The following is a 21,997-nucleotide window of genomic DNA, read 5'->3' on the forward strand; positions in this document are numbered from 1 at the left end:
TTAATATCAAACCAAATTATGAACGTTTCTACCAATTTGCCGTTTAATGCCGCTGCTGTCGATTATACAGAACTCAATCTAAGTATTGTACTAAATATCATTACTTTGACAAGCACATTCATTACCTGTTCTGCTGCTCCATTGAGCGGGTTTGCTGCTGGGTCATGTATTTTTAATACTTTGGCTCTTATTTCAAGTCTAATGTTAAACATACTCATTGGCATAGATAACTCATTGCCAGAAGGTGGGTCCGTTGGAGATTTATTCACCAAGATCGGCGATGAACTTGGTTCCAAACTGGGGAATTCCGAGACTCCCTTGTTTAAGAATACTATTAAAAAAATGGGTTCAATTGGTGATATTTTCGAATATGAGGTTACTGAGGATGGACTTAGATGCGTCTCTGTTCAAATTGGTAAATTAGGGAGTAATATCTTACCAGCAGTCAGAGAAAGTGTCTGTATCACCCCAGTTGGTCTAGAACTGGTTACCAAACCACACAAAGTATCAGTTAAGAGTATGGTCAGTACATTAAGACAAAAATTGAACAGCAAGGAAGAAAACGGTTACACTCAAGAAGTAGCCAGCGCTTATGCCAAATACGGAACATTAGGTTCTGTTATTATCGATAAACTTGGTGAGTTACACAATATGTTTTCTGCAAATAAGTTATCTGGCGCAAACACAACAGTTTCTGTCAATGTAGAACACGACAATGAGCTAATGCTCCAGATCGCTTTGAAGCTGATTTGAATGTCTTTATTTAATTTTAATTTTAATTTTATCCCTGTACCCACCCCTCATATCAACAACCTGAAAGCTTATTTTGACTCGTAAGTGGTTCCTGATCCTATAATACGTCCACTGTCACCAGCATTGGTTCACGAACCAAATGTCCCCCGGCCACCCATCGCCTCCTCTTCTTGCTCCCCCACCCCACCCACCTCTTTTCTCGCTTCTCCTCACGCCGATCCGCGGAATTGCCGAATAAAATATCGTGCAGCCACGCCACATCCTCCGCAAACAGAAAGAGAAAGCGATGTGGTGTGGTCTTTATTATGGCATGCGCACAGCCACACATCACATACAAAATCCAACCACCATCCGCTCCGCTGCGTCTCCTTCACAGTCGCCGCCCCCTGCCCCCCCGGGTGAAAACATCAAAGGAATACCAAAGCCACAGCAAGTGGAAGGTGCAAATAACAGCAAATGTCGTTAATGAAAGTTGGAATTAAATGCGGGGGCAGCGAAGGAATGACCAATAGCAAATTAAAGGGAATGTTGAGAAACTAAACAGATAAAGAACACTTCTTGCCATTCGACGGAAAAAAATATTTGTATAAAAGGGCAGGATTCTCTCCCTTTTCCAAGCCGTCTATATTCCTTTCCCATCTTATTTATATTTATATATATTCCGTTTTATTATTCACTAATACAGATCATCGTACTACAAACTTATACAAACACACACAAATAAACACACATACACAAACAAACAATCATGACTAGAACTAACAAATGGACCGTTCATGAAAGCAGAGCCGATGCTAGATACTTCACCCACAATGGTAATTTTGGTGAATCGCCACAACATATTAAGAAAGGTGGTTCTGGTAGAGGTGGCTGGGGTAAGGCCGGTGACGAAATCAATGATTTAGTCGATTCTGGTGAAATCCAACCTGTTTACAACAAGAAGAGAAGACCTTCTAATGTTAACAATCAAATGAACGCTAAGAGATTTGAAGATATTCAAAATTATCAGATTTGATATAGAAACATTTATATATCTATATTTAACGATCCCCCCAATCATTTTCTTTTAATGACGTAATGAACTAACGAAATCTTCTACCTATCAATATTATTATATCAATTTCAATATATATATATATATATATATATATATACTTTTAACGTTTACACAATAAATACTTCACGACTTTCAAATCAATATGACATGCCCTTTTTCATATTTCTGGCAATATATAAATCTCTTTGAGACTCAATACGATCAACTATTGTCTGTTTAGTTAAATATTTACTGAAATTACCATTTGAAAGTAAATCCTTTGAATCAATCTCAATTATATTATTAATATCAATATTAGAATATTCGGGTTCAATAATCACTCCATCAACATACTTACAACTTAATATACTCAATAAACGTTCTTTTAATGACATTATGGTTCTTTGTCCTCTTGGATCTAATCTTCTTAATCCAATATATATTTCCCTTTCAGGATATAATATTTCATAAGCATGTTGTAATTGTTCAATATGACCCATATGAAATAAATCAAAATCACCATTAATAATAATATAACCCTGGGTAGTAGATCTCATTAAACCCTTCACTAATATGTTTTGTAAATTTTTGTCAAAGACAAAACATTTAATATCATAACCGTTACAATCACTTGAATATTTAGTTAATAGTTCTTGACTGGGCATTGAATCTTCATATTCATATTTATGTGTTAACATTCTATGAATAATATCCGTTGTACTAACACCATCAGTTCTCTTCACCACACGGAATCGTCCAAGATCCTTCATTTCTTGATAACAGTCCTCACCATTAGCATCGAGAGTAATATCATCTCCATGGACAACATATTTACAACCATATCCATCCAATACTTTTGGATCCGTCACATAAGGTGCATCACGAATCACACGTGAACACCATCTATTAGACATCGTATGAGCATATCTTTCCTCAGAATTCATTACAGGTGGACCTTTATTGAATGTTATATCTGCATCATTATGAACACCACAATATAATTCGCCATCAGTAGCATTTTTTGGAATTGTACGACGAGCCTGTAGAATGGCACCTGCATGTCCATAGTGCGTGAAATCAAAACACCCGTCAATCCACACTTTATTCTCTTTTAGTTGCATATCGATCATCAGCCGTTTTATCTCGACATCGTTTTATCTTTTTGTTTGTTTATTTGTTACACTATCAAAAAAATACGTAAACGATTTCGTGCTTTTTCTAGTTTTTAAATTTCTCTCTCTCTCTTTCTGTCTTCACGATATGGGGAAAATCAAAAAAAAGAAAAGATTTTTGGTATTACGATTTTTGTTTCAGTAACCACGCTTTAAAACTGATCAGTCTTTTTACACTGATGATCCATAGTCTTGTGGTTTCATCGATCATGATATTTGCCACATCATTATTACCGAATCTACTAATCTTTTGTTGAGCAGATCTTGAATGAATACCAACATCACTAACACCAATCGGCCAAGCCACATCACCAATACTTAATTTCAAATAAAGTTGTAAACTGGATTCCATATCCGTCTTAGTGTCATGTTGTAAATGATACAAAAGACTGCTTAAAGTTGTGAGTAGTTTAATTGGAAGGGTATTTTTCCTTAATAATACAAGTAAAGGGAATAAATTCTTCTTAGTGTCGGCAAACATCGATTCTCCACCTTGATATGTCTTTACATGCCTGGACCACTGGGATAATATTTGATGAATGTATCTATTACATTGTGTAGCCACTTTCTCCCGTTTAGCATCATCATCAATATTTTGTATATCTTCAATGGTGATATTAACTTGGATAGGCTTTTTTCTTTCTTCTGCAATAATTTTCGCTATTTTCTTGGCACGTATATCCAAATCAGGTTTATCTTTAATATGTCTCTTTTCTATGACATCAGCATATATAGTGTCACTACTGGGTGGATTGTCTTTTGGTTGTGGTAATTCAGTCTCTGCCGATGACTTATCAGTATTGCCGCCGAGGTCCTTTTCTTCTTCTTCTTCTTCCTCTTCTTCTTGTACCTTCTCTTTAGCGGTAACAGTCTCCTTCCGTTTCTTCTCGATCTCTCTTTTGATAAGTTCACTAAGCCCCAAACTCATATCAATGATTTAATAGGTTCCTTGATCTCTAAGTTTCCATCACTTCAATTCCTGTACTTCTCTATCCCTTCCCTTCTTATAAGAACCATATTTGATTCTTCAAAAATCTCAAAAAGATCGTTTTTAAAAGAGGAATCATCGCTGAGAACCCTGCTCGTTAATAGTGATGCTAAAATGTCCGGGTAAAGGCTACTTCCGACTATTCTTCAGAGAACTACATGACAGATTCTGTTACTTACTGTTACCCATATATACATTCAAGTAGTTCCGTTGACTCTTCGACCTCGTTTAATTTGGTAACTCATACTGATTTTGATGGCAATTGAACAAACGTACTGTTATTGTTCTTTGCTAGGATTGATAAGATAAGTAATCTTCTAAGAGTACACACATAACCATTTTCATATCTATTTGCCAGTATAACAGCAACGAGTGCGTGCAAACCAATCAGTTTCCCAATGTAACATCCCTTTCCTTCTCTTTCAAACCTTCAACTTCACATAAAATGAAATAAAAATTTGTATGGAACAAAAAAAAAAAGGACTGAAAATTTGTATGGCGAAAAGCCAAATCAGAGAGATAAAGTAATAGCTTCAAAATAAGGATAAGATAACTTGAAAGAATTTTTAAACAAGAGCATATAAGCAGATAAGAAGAAGAAGAGAGAGAGGAGGAACTACACCCGCATACATTATCTACAATCACTGCTATAATTATGTCTGAGTCTGTTGCTGCTGCTGCCTCTGATCCCAAGCCTATTGCTACTACTGACGATGGTTACTTATCCCAGGAAGATGAAGTTTTTGATGGTAACGATATTGAAAATAATGAAGGTAAAGTTTATGAAGAATCACTAGACCTGGATCTTGGCCAAAGTAGTAGACAAATTTGGTTGGTTCGTTTGCCTATGTTTCTTGCAGAAAAATGGAGAGACAGAAATAGTTTGCATGGTCAAGAATTAGGTAAGATTAGAATTAATAAGAATGGTAGTCAAATTAAATTGATGTTAAATGAAAATGATAATGATGCTATACCGCATGAATATGACTTGGAATTGACCAAGAAAGTTGTAGAGAATGAATTCATCTTTACAGAACAAAATTTGAAGAAATATCAACAACGTGAAAGGGAATTAGCTGCTGATCCTGAAAAGCAAAGACAAGCATATTTAAAGAAGCAAGAACGTGAAGAAGAGTTAAAAAAGAAACAACAACAACAAAAACGTAAAAACAATAGAAGAAGATTTAATCATAGAGTCATGACCGATAGAGATGGTAGAGATAGATATATTCCATACGTGAAGACAATCCCAAAGAAGACAGCAATTACAGGTACTGTTTGTCACGAATGTCAGGTCATGCCATCTATGAATGATCCAAACTACCATAAGATTGTTGAAGCTAGAAGAAATATTGTTAAATCTAATAACAAGGAGAAGATTACTACATTGGATGAGACAGTCGGTGTTACCATGAGCCATACCGGTATGTCAATGAAATCTGACACATCTAATTTCTTGAAAGTTGGTCGTGAAAAGGCTAAGAGTAATGTGAAATCAATCAGAATGCCAAAGAAAGAAATTTTGGACTATTTGTTCAAATTGTTTGATGAATATGATTATTGGTCCTTAAAAGGTTTGAAAGAACGTACAAGACAACCAGAGGCTCATTTGAAAGAATGTTTAGATAAGGTTGCTTCTTTAGTTAAGAAAGGTCCATATGCATTTAAATATACCTTGAGACCAGAATATAAGAAACTAAAGGAAGAAGAAAGAAAGGCAACATTAGGTGAATTAGCAGATGACCAAACCGGTGATTCTCAACAAAATTCCGATGGCACCAATAATGGCGAAAATGAAAATGAGAATGAGGAGATCGATGATGAAATTGAAATGGAAGATGTTGTTTAATCTTGTTTAAGACTAGAAGGTTTATTATTATTATAGAGTTATATTTTTTGAAATGAAACAAACATACAAACTGCAATCGTAAGTGTATAACTTTAAACTATTAAATTTAAAATTAGTTAAACAGTGTATTTACGTGTTTTAATATCTATATAATGTTATATTTCGAATACCATAATATCTTAGTATTACTATGCATGAAAGAAAAGTCTATAGGAATATGAGAAAAGAAAAAAGAAAACGAAAAATTCAGTTCTTGTTTTATCACAAATATCGAAGTGAATCTATTCCTTTATTCCTACAATGCTGATGTGAATCATCTTCGGATTCTGTCTCAGTTTCATCAAACGAGGAATCGTTTGCAGGAATTATTCTTACATTCTGTACGTTACTAAATGATACTGATCTTCCTCTACCATCGTCACCATCACCAACTTCTTCTTCTTCTTCCTTTTTTAAAGAAACCGTAAGATGATCGGATTTAGCACTCCCATTAACGGATCTCATAGAATTGTTCTCGTTATAGTTTTCTTTGTTATCATCTTCATCATCATATTCCAGAATTTTAGAACCGCTAACATTCAATAAAGACGTGTTGACCAATTCTGCTGTTCTTACCCATCTTCTTCTCCTCGTATATTTGGCGTACGCATCATCAGTAGATGGATTTGTCCATGTATTATCGCTGTATATGTACCCAGCATTACTTCCAGGTGATGAGATTAAATTGGGTTGCGATTTAGACAATTGGATAGCACCATCATTCCCCATATCTAAACTCCAATTCTCATCAACCCATTGCCACTTCATATCGGAGTCATCATCAGGTAATTTAAAATGATTTAAAGGTGGGGCTGGATTCAGATATGCGTCTGTCCATGCTGCTCGTTCATAACTTAACATAGTAGATGTCCACCCGATACCAAGCCATCGACGTTGATTCTCATATAATGCGTAAGTAAATCTTATTGCTTTTGCCTTGTCACCTAATGCATACCCTTTCCCCTTATCTTTATTACCAAAATTTGAGTTTTTCATCTGTTCACTCACAGTAATGAATATCCCTTGATGTTTATTAATTCCCCCTAAATCAAGACCTGTCACATAAAAGGAAAATAATCTAACAATCCGTATATTCCATAATGATTTTCTAATTAGTACACATAATGCTGAATGGTACGTTAATGTGTAAATTCCTCCCAATAAAAATAATTTCTTGGGAGTTATTATAAATAATGATATTATGACATATAGTGGTAAAAAGAATGTTATTGTAAAGAATAATCTTTTAATATCTTGTATACTCAATACTCTCACTGGAGCTAATATTATATCTGCTTTCTTGGAGACTCTCCCCATCATATGCACTATATCATCTAAGGTAGGGTATGCGGAAACTGTCTTTGTCACCGAGTTATCCATCATTGAATAAAGCCATAATAACCCAATTATTATTAATTGTCCAAAATATTTTACAATAAAATCAAAATATATCGTTGTAATTATAAAGAAAACAATCACTAAATAATTGGGCCAATGTTCATCGTTAGTCCATGTAAACAAACTTAACGCTTTATCAGCCACAATTAAGTACGGATAGAGCTTGATAAGTGCTTTGGAAACATTAGATGGAGTTGACGACAACAATGGAGATGAGTCGATAGATGAGTCATTAAAATAGTCCATACTATCACCATACACATGTCTCGATGATTCTTTCCTCCTGTATCTCTTCTTTAGTGCACTTTTCATTCTCTGGTTTGTTACCTCTGGAATTACCTTATTCTGTGCGTCAGGGAGGTTTATCCCAGTCCTGTTATCTTCGTTGTGTTGTAAAGTTGACATATTTCCTGTTTAGTTCGCATGAAGGTAAAAGCACTGAAATGGTATATGTAATGTATTATTAGTTTATAACAATAAATCTTACAAGTCAATGGTAAGATCTTTAAACTATTATGCTTACCAGTTACTGGTTATTTTTCCCTTACGTAAATTTCAATATCACCAGCCAATTCGATTTATTTCAGACTGTAGGTATAAAATTAACAATGCAAATTTTTGTACGTCAGTTAGTTCTTTCAGATAGATAGCTCTTTATCACAATCATTCAGTTATAGTCCTCGTTGACCCTTTCAAAAAAAAAATTCTTTACTTAGAGTTAGATCTTTGTTATATGTCTGATATGTCAAATTGTTAAAATACTTCCTTGTGAACTCTATCTATAAACGAAGCATAAAATATGTGAGACAATCCCTCCCTTTAGACATATTGCTCTCTATTTTTCTCCCTCTTTGTTTGTTTGTTTCTTAACGATTTGTGCCATTATTTTCATTTTATGCGTCTTTTCGTCTCTTTGTCAGCCGGCAAAAATATTGTTGTACATTTTTACATCTATAACTATAAATATATAAGTTTTAGTAGAAAACATGTTTGTGGATATTTATTTATATAGGATTAGAGTCATTCATTGTTTGGTCCATGAGTATATTTAGGAACATCACCGTCTATGATATGTAATGGTATAAACTGGAATCATCAGGGTCTCTCTGCACATATTCTTTAGAGATAAGGAAACCCAAACTTTTCTTGAAAACTAGTAATTGCAACGTGAAAACTTGTTTCACTTCTTCCGTTACTCTCTCAAGGAGTTCGGTATGTGTGATTGCAGTTTGACGTTTCATAACTCTCACAATAGCTGCGTTTGTTGCGTTGATTCTCTCACGTTCTAGGACGTTATTTATGTTGTTGTTGTTGTTGTTGTCGTTTCTACGTGATGATGTGTTACCCACTATAGTTTGTACTTTCACTTTTTCAGTAGGCGCTGTGAAACTGTAGTTTATTGAGAATTTATCAGATTTTGAAATAGTCTTTGAAGCTGGCGATTTCTTTAAAATTCTTGATTTGGATGACATCACAAGTGATAATAATTGACGATACAATTCTTGTTCGGGTATATGGGTCATCTCCAAGATCATCTCTGTAGTTAATTCATCATTATTTTCAAATAAAAGAAACACTAACGCTGAATAGAAGGGCATGGTTAAGTCATGGTAACTTTTTTCAAATTGAAACCCAATTTGTATAGATCCTAAAGTGTGAACCCATTTTAATGTTCTTTCATTATATTTCTTGTTATAGAATTTTTCAAAATCTAATTTCAGGGCCTCCAATTGAGCTGGTAGTATTAGATCTTCAGCAACAATATCATCAATGTCTTGAAATGGCCAGGAAGTAATTGTTAGAATATCTGGCACAAATTCTAATACTTCAGTTGTTGTTGATGAATCTTCAGTAGCTTTCTGTTGTTGGCTGACACTGAAATTCTGGGCCAGATATTCAGATCGAGTTATATCTCTTAACATTGTACCCAATTTATGGGTCCAGAATGACCCCGTTTCCTCATTAACCCTTTTACATGCGAATTTCTCTACCTTTAGACTTGATTGTTGTTGAATTAAACGTTTAGTTAGTTGATTTTTATAGATCACAGTAAATTCATCTTTATCTGGTAATAATCTTACTAAATTAACACATTCGAGTATACTGTTCTTTGAGTCATTAATCTCAGTCTTTTCCAATGTTTTTTTCAAGCAAGTATCCAGATAGAAACTCATATATTGAGCACTATGTTTTGAGTTTTGCTTAAAGAAATTCGAAAATGTCTCATTCAACAACCCTGCAGCAGATACTGTCCCTTGAGAAAAATCTTCTGAATCATCAGGTCCATTGTTAGTAGTAGAAAGTTGTCTACCTCCCATTTGATTCTCAGTAATCTCCGTGTTAGCTACATTATCGATAGTAGACTCAACTTCAAAACTTAACCCTTCTAATAGTTTATTATACTTGTTAAACATTGAAATTACGGATGATGCCCATTTGGTACCAATTAGTGATCTTTTCTTTTCAGATTCATCCAATTCAATCGAAGATAGATTTTTATTTATCATATTTTGAATAGCAGATCTCAATTTCAATCTATACTTCCTTTCTGTTGTCAAGGAATATAATTTTCTAAGGTATTCACCATTTAAAGTATCCAACGCGTCCAATAGCAATGGCTCCACTATACTTTCATAATTTCCCCAAATCAACACAGTATCAATGCATTTTATTACTTTTGTAGCGGCATCCAATGTTAAAAAAGATGTGTCTAATTTTGTTTCAAAATCAATCAATGTCTCAACTTTTTGAAAACCTTCAATCGATTTTAAATTCAATGAATTGGCCAACTCAGAATAATATTTAATGGATTCTTCCAACAAATGATTTTGGACAAACACCACAAAAAAACTATCTTCACCACTAAGGATCGTTAGCATCATGGACCCCAACCTTTCCAGAACTTCAGTATGTGGAGTATCATATTCGTGTGTGTCTCTTAAATTGTTAATTCCTTTAACGTATTCTTCATTCACAGTATCTTTCAATGGTAGTAGAAGACACGTGTTAAATATCTCCAAGCCAGTCTCAACAATCCCGGGAACTCTGTTTCTCTCACAATATGTTCTCTCTAAATACAACGTCAAATCTCTAATACACTCAAGATGAATGTTAGTACTTTTCCACACCTCACCCAAAGTTTCTAAAAACTTCCATTCCTCACTAGTTATGGCAGGATTTTTGTCGAAGGTATCCGTTTTCAAAGATGTGAATCTTTGAACCAAGTACTCCTTAATTCTATTGTAAAGTTCTGCTTCTTGTCTGAACCTAACAACATCATAGACGACACGGTATGTCTTTTCAAATGAAATATCATGCGTATCATCACTAAGAACTTTATCAAATACATTTTTAAGGATGAGCCATGATTCATCTATATTTGCAGATGTAGGTTGTAATTTTTCAGGTACCTTGATCTTTCCTTTCTTGAACGAAATCATGATATTAATAGATCAAAAAAAATATTGTGAATAATTTGAAAACGTTATGGATTCCTCCTTTTCAGGATATTTTCAATCTTGAAATTTGGCTTTGATTATGTTTGTACTCTTCGGAGTTGCAGTTAGCAAACTTTTAATTCAAGGAATTATTCTAAGTTAACAATGTTTTCTCTTTTAATTAGTGATGCGAAAGAGTATTATGAATTGTAATAAAACACAACCAGAAGGATAAAAATATATATCGATTCAACTATTCAATTGGTTAATAGTACTATGAATCAGTCACTATTCTTACTATCTAGCTAAAGGTATTCCTCTAGTAACTTAATTGAATATAATCATTTTTCCTTCTTCAAGTTTAACTCTTCACAAAAAACCCTAGTTGCTCGCCCTAACACCAAAATCAAAAAATGAAAATTGAAATTCTTATAACATATTCAATTTTCATAAACATCAACAATAACAATTACTTCTAAAGAGGGAAATACTACCAATATCCTGTTTAAAAAGGGGTAGCCATATTGATTGAGAAATACTATCATACTTTAGGTTACCGAAGTATAAGGTGGGCAAAACCAATTGTTAAATAATCTATTGATAACATGTCGTCGTCCGATATATTTGATGTTCTAAATATCAAACAAAAATCTAAGAGTCCTTCTAACGATTCATCACTAGCTAATACCACTAGCTCAGCTGGTGGGATAGTTACAGGAGGTTCCTCGACCTTGACAAGTCGTGCGCCAAAACCACAGGTTACTGGTATGCAAAGGGAACTATACAATTTACTAGGGGAAAATCAACCTTCAATTATTGTACAACCTACAAGTAAATTCAAAGAAAGCTTGAAAAGTGTAACAAAATCTTCCCCATGGACACAAGCAAGGTTCAAGGCAAACAAGAGACTAGTACTCAGACACTGGGTGAAGGGTTCTAAGGATTTATTGGGTGAAGAACCACAGGACTCGTCGTTTGCTAAATATGATCAGCACATGTCGTTACCTGAATTTACAAAGGAAGAATACGGATTATTTATGGCTGAACCTGATAGAGATAAGAAGGAAGACGAAAAGAAAGACACAGAGAAGGATGAAAAGAAGGACGCTGGGAAGAATGAAGGCAAAAAACCTTCGACAGTTAAAGATGACAAATCTGAAGAACAGTCTAAAGAACAAGAACCGAAAATTGATGAAAACAAGGAATCAGTTGATAAAGTCTTAGGTAATACTGAGCCAAAGGGAAGTGATGATGCAGAGGAGAAAAAAGAAAATAATAATAATACAAATAACGAAAAAAGTAATGAGGTTAGCGGGAACGATAAGAAAGAAACTGAGAACATTAGTACTACTGAGCAAGCAAATGATGAGCCTACTATTGCGGACAATAATGATAATAATGAAACACCAGAGGACCAAACACCAGAAGACCAAACACCAGAGGAATGGACCTATGAAGAAGTAGAGTATTTGTTTGGTTTATGCAGAACGTACGATTTGAGATGGTTTGTTATTTGTGACCGTTATTCCTTCAATGACATCAAAAGAACCATAGAGGAATTGAAAACCGAATTCTACTTGGTATCACGTAAATATTTCCAATCCAAAAATGCAGCAGATCCATTACTTGCGTCATTAGAATATCCTTTAGAGAAAGAATTGGAGAGAAAGAAATATCTGGAAAGATTACTTTCACGTTCTGCTGCAGAGATTGCAGAAGAAGAAGCTTTAATTATTGAGTCGCGTAAATTTGAGATGGGTGCGAAGAAAATGTTGATAGAGAGGGAATCGATGTTACGTTTATTGGATTCGCCTAACTCTGATAAATCGGTGGCACAACATCTGACATCGCAAGGTATATCACAATTGTACAGTAGTTTATTGGCTGACAAGGCACGGAAACGGAAACATGACGCAACCGTCCCTGAGAATCCATGGATGAAACAACAGCAACAGTTTGTACAACAGAAACAACAATTACAACAATTACATGAACGGAAACCGGATGTTTTAACAGCTGCAAATTTATCTACTAATGGATCTTCTTTGTCCAGTGCCACTTTAGCGCACAATATCAAGGCACCAACTACTTCAAGTTCAACTAATAATATTAATAACGACGGAGTAACCAATACAGGTTCTGACCAATCTATGGTACCACCTCCTCAAAAGAAAACTAAGAAACAAAAACTGGAACAACAGACTGCCCAAAAGAGGAAGACAGAGGTCGCATATGCAGAAGACTTACTTAAGGATTTCAATGATGAAGAGAAAAAATCTCTGGGTATTTCAATGCATGGCGAAAAGCTTACACCCGGTGTATTTCTCAGATCAACAAAGATATCTACGTTCAAACCAGCCTTACAGAATAAGGTATATAGTGTGTTGCAAGAGCTAAAATTGCCTGTGAGACCTGCAATGCCTTCAAAAGCTGTAATTGAAAAGCAAGAGGAGTTACTAAAGCAAATAGTCGTACTTACTGATCTGAAAAAGTCCCTTGATAAACTGGACGCCGAAAAGGCTGTTGCACAGTAAAAGAAAGATAAAGGGATATTTATTACTAGAGAAGAAGAGCGTCCATGTATATACGTATATATATATATAACTGAAATAAGATGACATTACTTTAACGTGTTTAATGATATCGCACGTGCTCATAAATTGTTTTGCATATCAGATAGCCTTGATTCACATATTTTGAAACAAGGACACCTAAAGAAAAGTATTTTCACTCGCTGCAGGATCAACGGCCATGGCTAAAGACACCTTCGATGAGAGAAACTGTTTATTCAGTTAGGGTTGATGATGAGTAACATTTATACAGTGTATTATCCTGTCTATCCAGTGAAGACCACGCACAAACAAAAGAAAAGAGAACCTCCCAAATTGGACCAAAAAAACCCGTGAAAATTTTTTTCTTTCAATTTTGCAACGCACAATGAAAAATTTTCATTTCGATGATGGACGACGACATTATTTAAGCATCGTGTCAACACCATTTAAATTAACAGCTTAGTTGTATGTTTCTTTTATCAATCCATTTAGTTCTACTTCATTTTCAAAAATCACTTCTTAATTTTGCTTGTTATTTCTATTTACGTTCATTCATTTTTATTTTCCTTTTGTGTCTCAGGACCCTAGTTATCCCTCAATATATAAAGCAATTCATAATGTCTGACTTCTCCAAGATCGAAACTCTAAAGCAATTGAACGCTTCTCTAGCTGACAAATCTTACATCGAAGGGTATGTGTTACTATAAGAACAAGATTTTTTATGGAATCTTTGATTATTTTTGCAACAATTAATTAGGTTTAATTAAATGCAGATATCCAGTTTTGAATTTGTGTGTGTGATTAAAAGTAGTTTCAAATTGAAAATTAGATGTTTTTAATCTAGATTTGTGTGGAATATGAATTAAATCTGCTATTTATTTATTTGTTGGTTTTTGACAATGATTGTAACTATTTCAAAAAATGTTTATGTGAATGATGAACTAATTCTTTGGTCCGTGTTTATGACAGGAAGTAAGACCCCTGGAATGAGTGAGAAAAGAAGCGTGAGTGACATCACATCTCTGACAATATACATAAACATTGTATCTTTATTATTAAGATATATTGAAATAGCTTACATATTTCAAAAAAAAAACAAATTAAAAAAGTAGATTTCAATTTCACATTCGTAACACAAGTATATGATTGAAAATTCTTATCTTTTTTTTCTAGTTTAGAAATGTAACTACTGTACTGCACAATTAAAATATTTACATTTCACTTTTTTTTGTTGTTTTCTTTTTCCTCTATGTTCACTGTTACTAACAATAATATTAATTGAAAGAGTTACTTTCAAAAAAATAATATTTTAAAATAGTACCGCTGCTTCTCAAGCCGATGTTGCTACCTTCAAGGCTTTCCAAACTGCCTACCCAGACTTCGCCAGATGGTTCAACCACATCGCTGCTCTAGCTGACGAATTCGAAACTTTCCCAGCTGCTTCTGGTGCTGCTGCCGAAGAAGATGACGATGATGTCGATCTATTCGGTTCTGACGACGAAGATGATGAAGCTGCCGAAAAATTAAAGGCTGAAAGAATTGCTGAATACAACGCCAGAAAGGCTGCTAAGCCACCTAAGCCAGCTGCCAAGTCTATGGTCACCCTTGACGTCAAGCCATGGGATGACGAAACTGATTTGGAAGAATTGGTTGCTAACGTCAAGGCCATCGCCATGGATGGTCTAGTCTGGGGTGCTCACCAATTTATTCCAATTGGTTTCGGTATCAAGAAGCTACAAGTCAACTGTGTTGTTGAAGATGACAAGGTCTCTCTAGATGACCTACAACAAACTATCGAAGAAGACGAAGACCACGTCCAATCTACCGATATCGCCGCTATGCAAAAAATTTAAGAACCTTATTTTATGTTTTTTGTAAGTTGTATATTATGATTACCACTTTTTAATTCATTCTCTTTCTTTTCTATAATAATGTATAGATTCATGTAGGTTCTAATATTTGATAACAATGATTTCAATCATGTAATATAGGGAGCAAATTATGTGTATACGTAATATGTTGAATGCTTGTTATAAATATATGTTTTTTTTATTTATTTCATTGTCATATGGAATATATCTTCATTATATACGTAAATATTCTTTTTTTGTTAACCAGGACGATTACTGACTATCATCACTGAAGAAGTCAGGAAAATAAAAGGTTATATGTACATATAGTCCTGGATGAGTACGAAAATGAATCCTCATCAATCATTCTAAACCTTCATCCATCCAAGCCAAAGTATTCATAATACCTTGCTCGATATCGACTCTTGGCTTGTAACCTAGATATTTCTTAGCTTTACTAATATTGTGATAACGGTAGGCACATACGATCTTGACACGGAATGGTGTTAAACCAGGTTCTTTTCCTAATAATTTAGAGAAAAATTCAGAAAGGTAACCAGCTAGAATAGCAACAGGTCTCTTTAACACTATAACACGCTTATCGATATGATTGTCTGCTTTCCAAACGGTACGAGCTAGAGCCCAGAAATAGGATGGTGTATCATTAGTAATAAAAAAAGTCTCACCGGCGACATTATCACGAGTCTGAGGGTTCAGCAATTTTTCTGCTGCCAAAACATGAGCATCCGCAACGTTACCTGCGTATGTCCAATCAAACAGATTGTTGTTGTCACCAATTTGGAATTTTGATTGTCCTAACTTAGCCACAGTTCTTAAACCAGGAACCAATTGTCTGTCACCTGGACCAAAGATACCAGCAGGACGTAAGGCGACTGTGTAAAACCCATTGGCTGGATCATTAGCTTTCAAAACCATATCTTCCGCGATTGCCTTAGTCTCATTATAGGCATCCATTGGAACTTCAGGAATTGGCCATGTCTCATCGGCGTTATGGACATCTTGACCATTAAAGATAACACCAGCGGAAGAAGTGTATACAAAAGTGGTAACACCTGTTTTTTTACATACATCTAGGATGTTTCTAGTACCCCTTACATTTACTAGCTCATAAATACTGGCCTCACCACCGTGAATTGGAGAAGCAGCATGAACTACAACATTAGCATTTGTTAATTTAATAGCTTCTGTAACACTATCTTCGGAAGTTAAGTCACCTTTGAAGAATTTAATAGCTTCGGGATCAAATGTAAATTGTTTAGATAACTTCTCTGGTAATGGTCTAACATCAAATACACAAATCTGAGGCTTACTAGCCATATCATAAAATTGTTGAATTAAATGCAGACCTAGAAAACCTGCACCACCAATCAATAACACTGATTTCACTTCTTCTGACATTGCAATTGTATTTATATGTTCGTATGTCGACTCTTTCTAATTGTATAAATTGATGTTCAATTCTATAAGCAAAAATAGACAGATAACAACGAGTATATGACTTTATCGACGAACCTTGAATAGCACTCTTAACGAATCAATAAAACAAGATAGTAGTTGACACTTAGCAGTATAATCAAGTTACTTACAACTAACTATATATATAAAGGACTGCAAAATTGTTGAAATTTCGTCGCCTTCGTTAAACGTTTCGGGCTTTTTGGATATAAAATTATTGATTTTATTAAACGAGCAAAGGACGTCTTTATAACCGAAAAAATATTCTTAGTTAAGCGAGAGAAGCACAGGATGCTTAAGTGAAATTCTTATTTTGCAAACTAAAGGATATAAGTCAAAGGTTTAAAGGTTCAATTGAATCGTAAGCACATAGTTCTATATCGCTTTTGTTAAACATATAAAGATATGTATATATATATATATTTTTGCTCGATCAAATTTCAAATTTCAAATTTCCAACCGTTCCATTCAAAATCGGCATAACATCTAAACTCATTACTCAATCCATTACCATGTTCAGGTAGGAAAGTGGTAATATTAGTTTCAGGATATACTTTCTTCATGATGTCCTTCATTCTTTCACCAGTACAGGAGATTAAACGATGTTTAGCGATTCCGTTTGCCGTCTTGGAACCATCATTAGGAGCTAATAATACGTTAGCTGTAATAGACGATTTAGTTTGGCAGTTTTCATTTAAAAAAGGAGGATCAATCAATAATCTGTCAACTTTATGCTTTATTTCAGATTCAAACTCTGTTGGAACTTCATAATTGTAAAATACAAAATGATCTTTACCAGCCATAACTTCAAATCTTTTATCAAACTCAAAAAGATATATGTGTTTGGTCGGTATATCTTCTTCTGGTTTCTTTTGTATAGCGGCGTAAACTGATGGTGCACTTACAACAGCAATGACAGTATTCTCATCTGCCCCTTCCAATAACGCATCAGCAAGCAAATCGGCAGTTGCATCACTGTACCAGAATTGCGACAATTGCCAATCCTCTTGGAATAAATTCATACCTTCTTTCTTTCTCTTCTGATATTCCTCATCTGTGGCTTGGTACATTTTTTCAAATTCTTCAGCACGTTGTTGCTCCTCTTGTCTAAATTCAGCAAGTGCAGCAAGTGCATTTGCTGATAAACTTACTTCCATATCAGAATCTGAGTCAGACATGATTTGTTGATTTAAAAACTTAATTGTTGGTTATCTGTCACTTTTGACATTAGAAATTCTCCTTCTTGTGTGGAATAGGTCGATGGCCTCTTGGGATATATATATTTTAATACAGTTGCGAGTTTCAACATTGCATCGAGTCAAAAAGAAAAAAATTTCACATCGCGGTGAAGACAATATAAAGTCTTTTTAATTCCATGTTTGTGTCAGCGATCAATTTGAAAAATATAACCAACCACATCATTAACCAATTATTTAGCAATAGACTACCGAAATTTTAAAACGTTCCATTATAATCATAATTAAAATAATATATATGATTTTATTTTACCAACCCTTTCATTCTATCTAAAAGGTTTCCAATTTATCTGTTATTTCTTAACTATAAAATTATATTATCATGTTTACTATACGCCAACAACATTTTATCACTATATGGAACAAAATCGATTAACTTCTCATTATCGGAGGTAAATTAAAACACATTAACACCATCTTCATTCAATTACTCTGAAGTAACTCGTTGTTAGATCTTATTCTTCTGTAAGGGCCTATAAATATTACCTACAACGAAACCTTGAAATAAAATGTTACTGTCTTTGTCACGTTATCTATATTTATTTTTCTTAATATTTATATTATATTCTAATAAATTGTTTGTACACGCTAGCCGAAATAGATTTATTACTTTTATTTTATTATTAAAAAATTCGGTCCGGTGTTTAAAAAAGCCGAACTACTTGGCGAGATGCTGATGGTCAATTATCCATCATCATATTAAAAATGAATAACTTACTCAAATCACATAAAGTTTTCCACGCTTTGAAAGTAGTAGTATTGTAAAACAACTGGCAAAGTGTATCAAGTACCTATATGAAACATAGATTGTGCAGTGAAGTTACTGTTGAAATTATCGTTATATAGTAGCCCGTACTGTATTATCCTTCAATGGCCAAAAAAGCAATTACAAGGAAAAGAAGAATTAAATCATGTACATATTGCTATTCACATAAACTAAAGTGTGACCGTATCACACCATGCTCAACATGTGTAACAAACAACCGTGGAATTGAATGTAAATATTGGTCTGATAATCACAATCCGCAGCCTCCCATACCGGACTCATATTCTAGGAAAACTCCCAAGATGGAATGTGTGGAATGGGTATTGCCTCAGGACGAAGTATATGGTGCTAAGTTTTTATACCCTTTCTTCACTACATCTATGAATGATAATGTTGTCAGTCCGAAGGTCAGGTCAAAAGTAATACTTAATGCCAATTTCATTAGAAACAAGATCACAGAGTTTAATAAATTCTCAAGGGTCGACGTTCATATGAAAGATGTTTTGCTTTATCTGGTAGATTCAAAAGGCTCAATGCAGAACTTGATCGATAACTATTTTTTAAACGTTCATCCAATTGTACCAATTCTGAGTAAAAAAGATATCAAAACCCAGGCATTGAACATATATAATAGTGTTGAAAATAATTTAGACCTTAACCCACTAGATGTACTTCTTCTTGTTTCTGTATATTTTTGTTCATTGTATGCTTCACTAGCATCTGGAAAACCAGATACTTTGACGGAAACATATAGATGTTACGGTATTTACAGATATCTTATGGACATTTCAAAGTTTCCCTTAGTACCCTATATTGAAACAGTTCAATCATTTACTGTGGTGAATTTTATCATGGATCCTAACATGAGAGAAGCAGTTGCATATTCAGCTATGTTGGTACGTTTGGGACAGCAGCTAAACATTCCTAAGAGATCCATGGGAATACATGACGATAGTAATTATTTGTTGTATCTATGGCATTATATTTTATTTATGGAAGGTTCTTCATCAGTTGCATCTGGCCTTCGGTTTAGCACATCGAAGGATGTATTCAGTTTGGTGAAGTTACCAACGAACCCGCATAAACTAGGGATTGTTTGTGAAGTTCCATTAGATTACACGATCTGCCGTTTCAAGATGAATAATATATTTCAGAAAATAATGGAGTTAACGACCAAACATACGATATCTCGAACTGAAAATGCTTCTATTGAGGAAAAAATTGGGTTGATGTATAGGGATGTCGGTAAGGTGGAAAGTCGTCTGAAACATATGTTTCCTGATAGGGCATCTTATTATTCGAGTTCCCTGTATATATTTCTCCACCGTCTGCATTTACGATTTTTTGCACTTGAGGCTCTCCAATTAGAAAGTAGTTCAAAACGAAATAAGAACTTTGAGGTTACTAAAAATCTATCTTCAAAGGATATATTCTGGATTTTGGATAGGAAGATGACATTAAGAGATGAAGTTATTCCACTGACATTACTATTACTTCTTAATACGTTGGAGAGAATCGTACAGCCAAATTGTGAGGATTTAAATTGGTATACTAAGGGATCTACGGTAATGCAATACCTTTTTGTAATTCTACGGGATATGTATCAAAATCCACTTAAGGAATATCCACTATCATCTTTTATGGAGCCGCTGTATGCATCTATTAGTTTTGATATTAAAGAAGTGATTATGTGTCATCAATTAATGTATAAATTCAAATTGATTGAAGAATTATTAAAATTACTGGAATTGAGATTAGCGCCCCTCTGGAGTGACAATGAGCTATATAAGTTTATACTTGTTAAAATGGTGAAGGAGAAAGTCTGGGGTCATGCAGAGGACATAATAAAAAAGAATAGCGAACAATTCGACCGATTAAGTCAATGTCGCTTGTTTCTCCTTGGTAAGATACAACAAGAGAACCAGAGTATCAGTATTGAGGATTTTGTTACAAATTTGGAACCAACTTTATTTGGTTTAGATGCTGAAAAGATATTGATTGATTGGTTAATCGATATTTAGTGAAAGAGTTACGCAAAAGTGCTCTATTGTTATTGTAATTTAATTGGGGCGCTTATGTATATTCCACAAAATAAAACAATGTATAAATAGAGAGTTTTTGAGATTAAGTGTAATATAGATTAAGTTTTAATATTATTGTTTCTGCCAAGGAGCAAAATAAGTAACAAAAAATGAAAGACGAGGTCAACTTAAGAAAAATAGAGACGATTGGAATGGAAGAATTCTTAGAAATTACCTTATGTGGTAGTCATTCCCATACTCCAAATGTTTTTTATAAATTATTAAAGTGATATTTTCTGTCCTATATACAAAGAAATATATTTTTTAGCTTGTAACTTTATGAAATTCTGAAGTATAGTGGGACGATGAGGTTTCGATCAATGGGGAAAGTAATAGAAAAATATTTGTTTATGGAGGAACTTAAATGATAGTTTCATAATGAACTCTTTATATTTGTGTGTTAATAACATTCTTTGTTTCAAATTAGTTTTAATATTTTTAGGTCAAGGTCAACACAGAATAATTTTAGATATATGTTATTTATAAACTTATGGTTCAACTAAAGTATTAACAGCTTCAAGAAATAAGAGACTAAAAAAAAGGTTATTCCTTTAAGTTAAGAAAATCTTGGAAGAAAATACTACCTTTAATAAGATATTGTTAGATACAAAACTTTCTAAAATTGTTCAATAAGTATGATTACCTGGTAGCTTAATTTCTTGAAAGATTATTTACTTAGTTAGGAAGTTCCGTCCCCAATTGAGTCTTTTTTATTGTGATACTAGAACGCACCCAAGGTAGAAATAGTCACCTACAAGGAATAAAAATATGGGGGGTTAATAATTAAACTGTATATTCAAAATAATTTGTCAGTACCTAATAATATTTTTGTAAAGGATGGAAATATTGATATTTGAACAATCTCTAGTAAAAACCTTAATCTAATCGATAAAAAACCTTTGTATTGATGATCGAGTTGATGGGTTTGGAGTTACGTTCACCAATGAAACAAAGATTTCATAAGTAAATACTTTGTAAATTAAAATTATGAAATTTGTTGAGCCACTAATGTTAATTTTTGTTATGATTGTTTAACGGCACATTTCGTTCATCTAATATTAGTATTTAGTATGTGACATATGTAAATTTATAAAGAAACCCCAAGTTGGCATCTTATTGGTTGCGTCAGTTTTTTTGCTGGTAGATAACTGAATATTAAATTTCAACAATTATGTGTGCTGTTACCAAAAGTTTTAAAAGGATATTATATATAATAATTGGATCTGTTGTTAACCAATACAATACATAAACTTTCCTATTTTAATAACCTGGCTGATTTTATTGTTGTTACTAATATTTTACATTTTTTTACAATTGGCGCATATTCGAAAAAAGTTAATTGAA

The 21,997-nt window shown here is 33.8% G+C and overlaps 12 protein-coding genes across 12 annotated transcripts; 6 read left to right on the forward strand and 6 right to left on the reverse strand.

Moving 5' to 3' along the window:
• Positions 1-18: 18 nt before the first annotated feature.
• On the forward strand, positions 19-753 carry KABA2_11S01672 (uncharacterized protein; the record flags this gene model as incomplete). The annotated part of the gene is made up of 1 exon (XM_041552627.1): positions 19-753. The coding sequence occupies one exon, from the start codon at positions 19-21 to the stop codon at positions 751-753; it is 735 nt and encodes a 244-aa protein (XP_041408561.1).
• A 748-nt stretch (positions 754-1,501) lies between these two features.
• On the forward strand, positions 1,502-1,768 carry STF2 (ATPase-stabilizing factor family protein; the record flags this gene model as incomplete). Its single annotated transcript, XM_041552628.1, has 1 exon — positions 1,502-1,768. One exon carries the CDS (start codon positions 1,502-1,504, stop codon positions 1,766-1,768), a length of 267 nt encoding a protein of 88 aa, XP_041408562.1.
• A 179-nt stretch (positions 1,769-1,947) lies between these two features.
• Positions 1,948-2,919, reverse strand: ECT1 (ethanolamine-phosphate cytidylyltransferase; the record flags this gene model as incomplete). The annotated part of the gene is made up of 1 exon (XM_041552629.1): positions 1,948-2,919. One exon carries the CDS (start codon positions 2,917-2,919, stop codon positions 1,948-1,950), a length of 972 nt encoding a protein of 323 aa, XP_041408563.1.
• Positions 2,920-3,085: 166 nt separating this feature from the next.
• On the reverse strand, positions 3,086-3,889 carry PRP18 (mRNA splicing protein PRP18; the record flags this gene model as incomplete). The annotated part of the gene is made up of 1 exon (XM_041552630.1): positions 3,086-3,889. The coding sequence occupies one exon, from the start codon at positions 3,887-3,889 to the stop codon at positions 3,086-3,088; it is 804 nt and encodes a 267-aa protein (XP_041408564.1).
• A 715-nt stretch (positions 3,890-4,604) lies between these two features.
• Positions 4,605-5,798, forward strand: TFG2 (transcription factor IIF subunit TFG2; the record flags this gene model as incomplete). The annotated part of the gene is made up of 1 exon (XM_041552631.1): positions 4,605-5,798. The coding sequence occupies one exon, from the start codon at positions 4,605-4,607 to the stop codon at positions 5,796-5,798; it is 1,194 nt and encodes a 397-aa protein (XP_041408565.1).
• Positions 5,799-6,059: 261 nt separating this feature from the next.
• Positions 6,060-7,640, reverse strand: PEX31 (peroxisome biogenesis protein; the record flags this gene model as incomplete). Its single annotated transcript, XM_041552632.1, has 1 exon — positions 6,060-7,640. The coding sequence occupies one exon, from the start codon at positions 7,638-7,640 to the stop codon at positions 6,060-6,062; it is 1,581 nt and encodes a 526-aa protein (XP_041408566.1).
• A 659-nt stretch (positions 7,641-8,299) lies between these two features.
• Positions 8,300-10,675, reverse strand: CUL3 (cullin CUL3; the record flags this gene model as incomplete). The annotated part of the gene is made up of 1 exon (XM_041552633.1): positions 8,300-10,675. One exon carries the CDS (start codon positions 10,673-10,675, stop codon positions 8,300-8,302), a length of 2,376 nt encoding a protein of 791 aa, XP_041408567.1.
• Positions 10,676-11,277: 602 nt separating this feature from the next.
• On the forward strand, positions 11,278-13,206 carry SWC4 (Swc4p; the record flags this gene model as incomplete). The annotated part of the gene is made up of 1 exon (XM_041552634.1): positions 11,278-13,206. One exon carries the CDS (start codon positions 11,278-11,280, stop codon positions 13,204-13,206), a length of 1,929 nt encoding a protein of 642 aa, XP_041408568.1.
• Positions 13,207-13,841: 635 nt separating this feature from the next.
• On the forward strand, positions 13,842-15,077 carry EFB1 (translation elongation factor 1 subunit beta; the record flags this gene model as incomplete). The annotated part of the gene is made up of 2 exons (XM_041552635.1): positions 13,842-13,915; positions 14,543-15,077. The coding sequence occupies 2 exons, from the start codon at positions 13,842-13,844 to the stop codon at positions 15,075-15,077; spliced, it is 609 nt and encodes a 202-aa protein (XP_041408569.1).
• Positions 15,078-15,437: 360 nt separating this feature from the next.
• Positions 15,438-16,493, reverse strand: ERG26 (sterol-4-alpha-carboxylate 3-dehydrogenase (decarboxylating); the record flags this gene model as incomplete). Its single annotated transcript, XM_041552636.1, has 1 exon — positions 15,438-16,493. The coding sequence occupies one exon, from the start codon at positions 16,491-16,493 to the stop codon at positions 15,438-15,440; it is 1,056 nt and encodes a 351-aa protein (XP_041408570.1).
• A 497-nt stretch (positions 16,494-16,990) lies between these two features.
• On the reverse strand, positions 16,991-17,728 carry EFM5 (protein-lysine N-methyltransferase; the record flags this gene model as incomplete). The annotated part of the gene is made up of 1 exon (XM_041552637.1): positions 16,991-17,728. The coding sequence occupies one exon, from the start codon at positions 17,726-17,728 to the stop codon at positions 16,991-16,993; it is 738 nt and encodes a 245-aa protein (XP_041408571.1).
• A 948-nt stretch (positions 17,729-18,676) lies between these two features.
• Positions 18,677-20,593, forward strand: KABA2_11S01914 (uncharacterized protein; the record flags this gene model as incomplete). The annotated part of the gene is made up of 1 exon (XM_041552638.1): positions 18,677-20,593. One exon carries the CDS (start codon positions 18,677-18,679, stop codon positions 20,591-20,593), a length of 1,917 nt encoding a protein of 638 aa, XP_041408572.1.
• Between the last annotated feature and the right edge of the window lie 1,404 nt (positions 20,594-21,997).

Source organism: Maudiozyma barnettii (assembly GCF_903064755.1).
Source record: "Maudiozyma barnettii strain CLIB 1767 genome assembly, contig: KABA2_11, whole genome shotgun sequence".
Taxonomy (NCBI): Eukaryota; Fungi; Ascomycota; class Saccharomycetes; order Saccharomycetales; family Saccharomycetaceae; genus Maudiozyma; species Maudiozyma barnettii.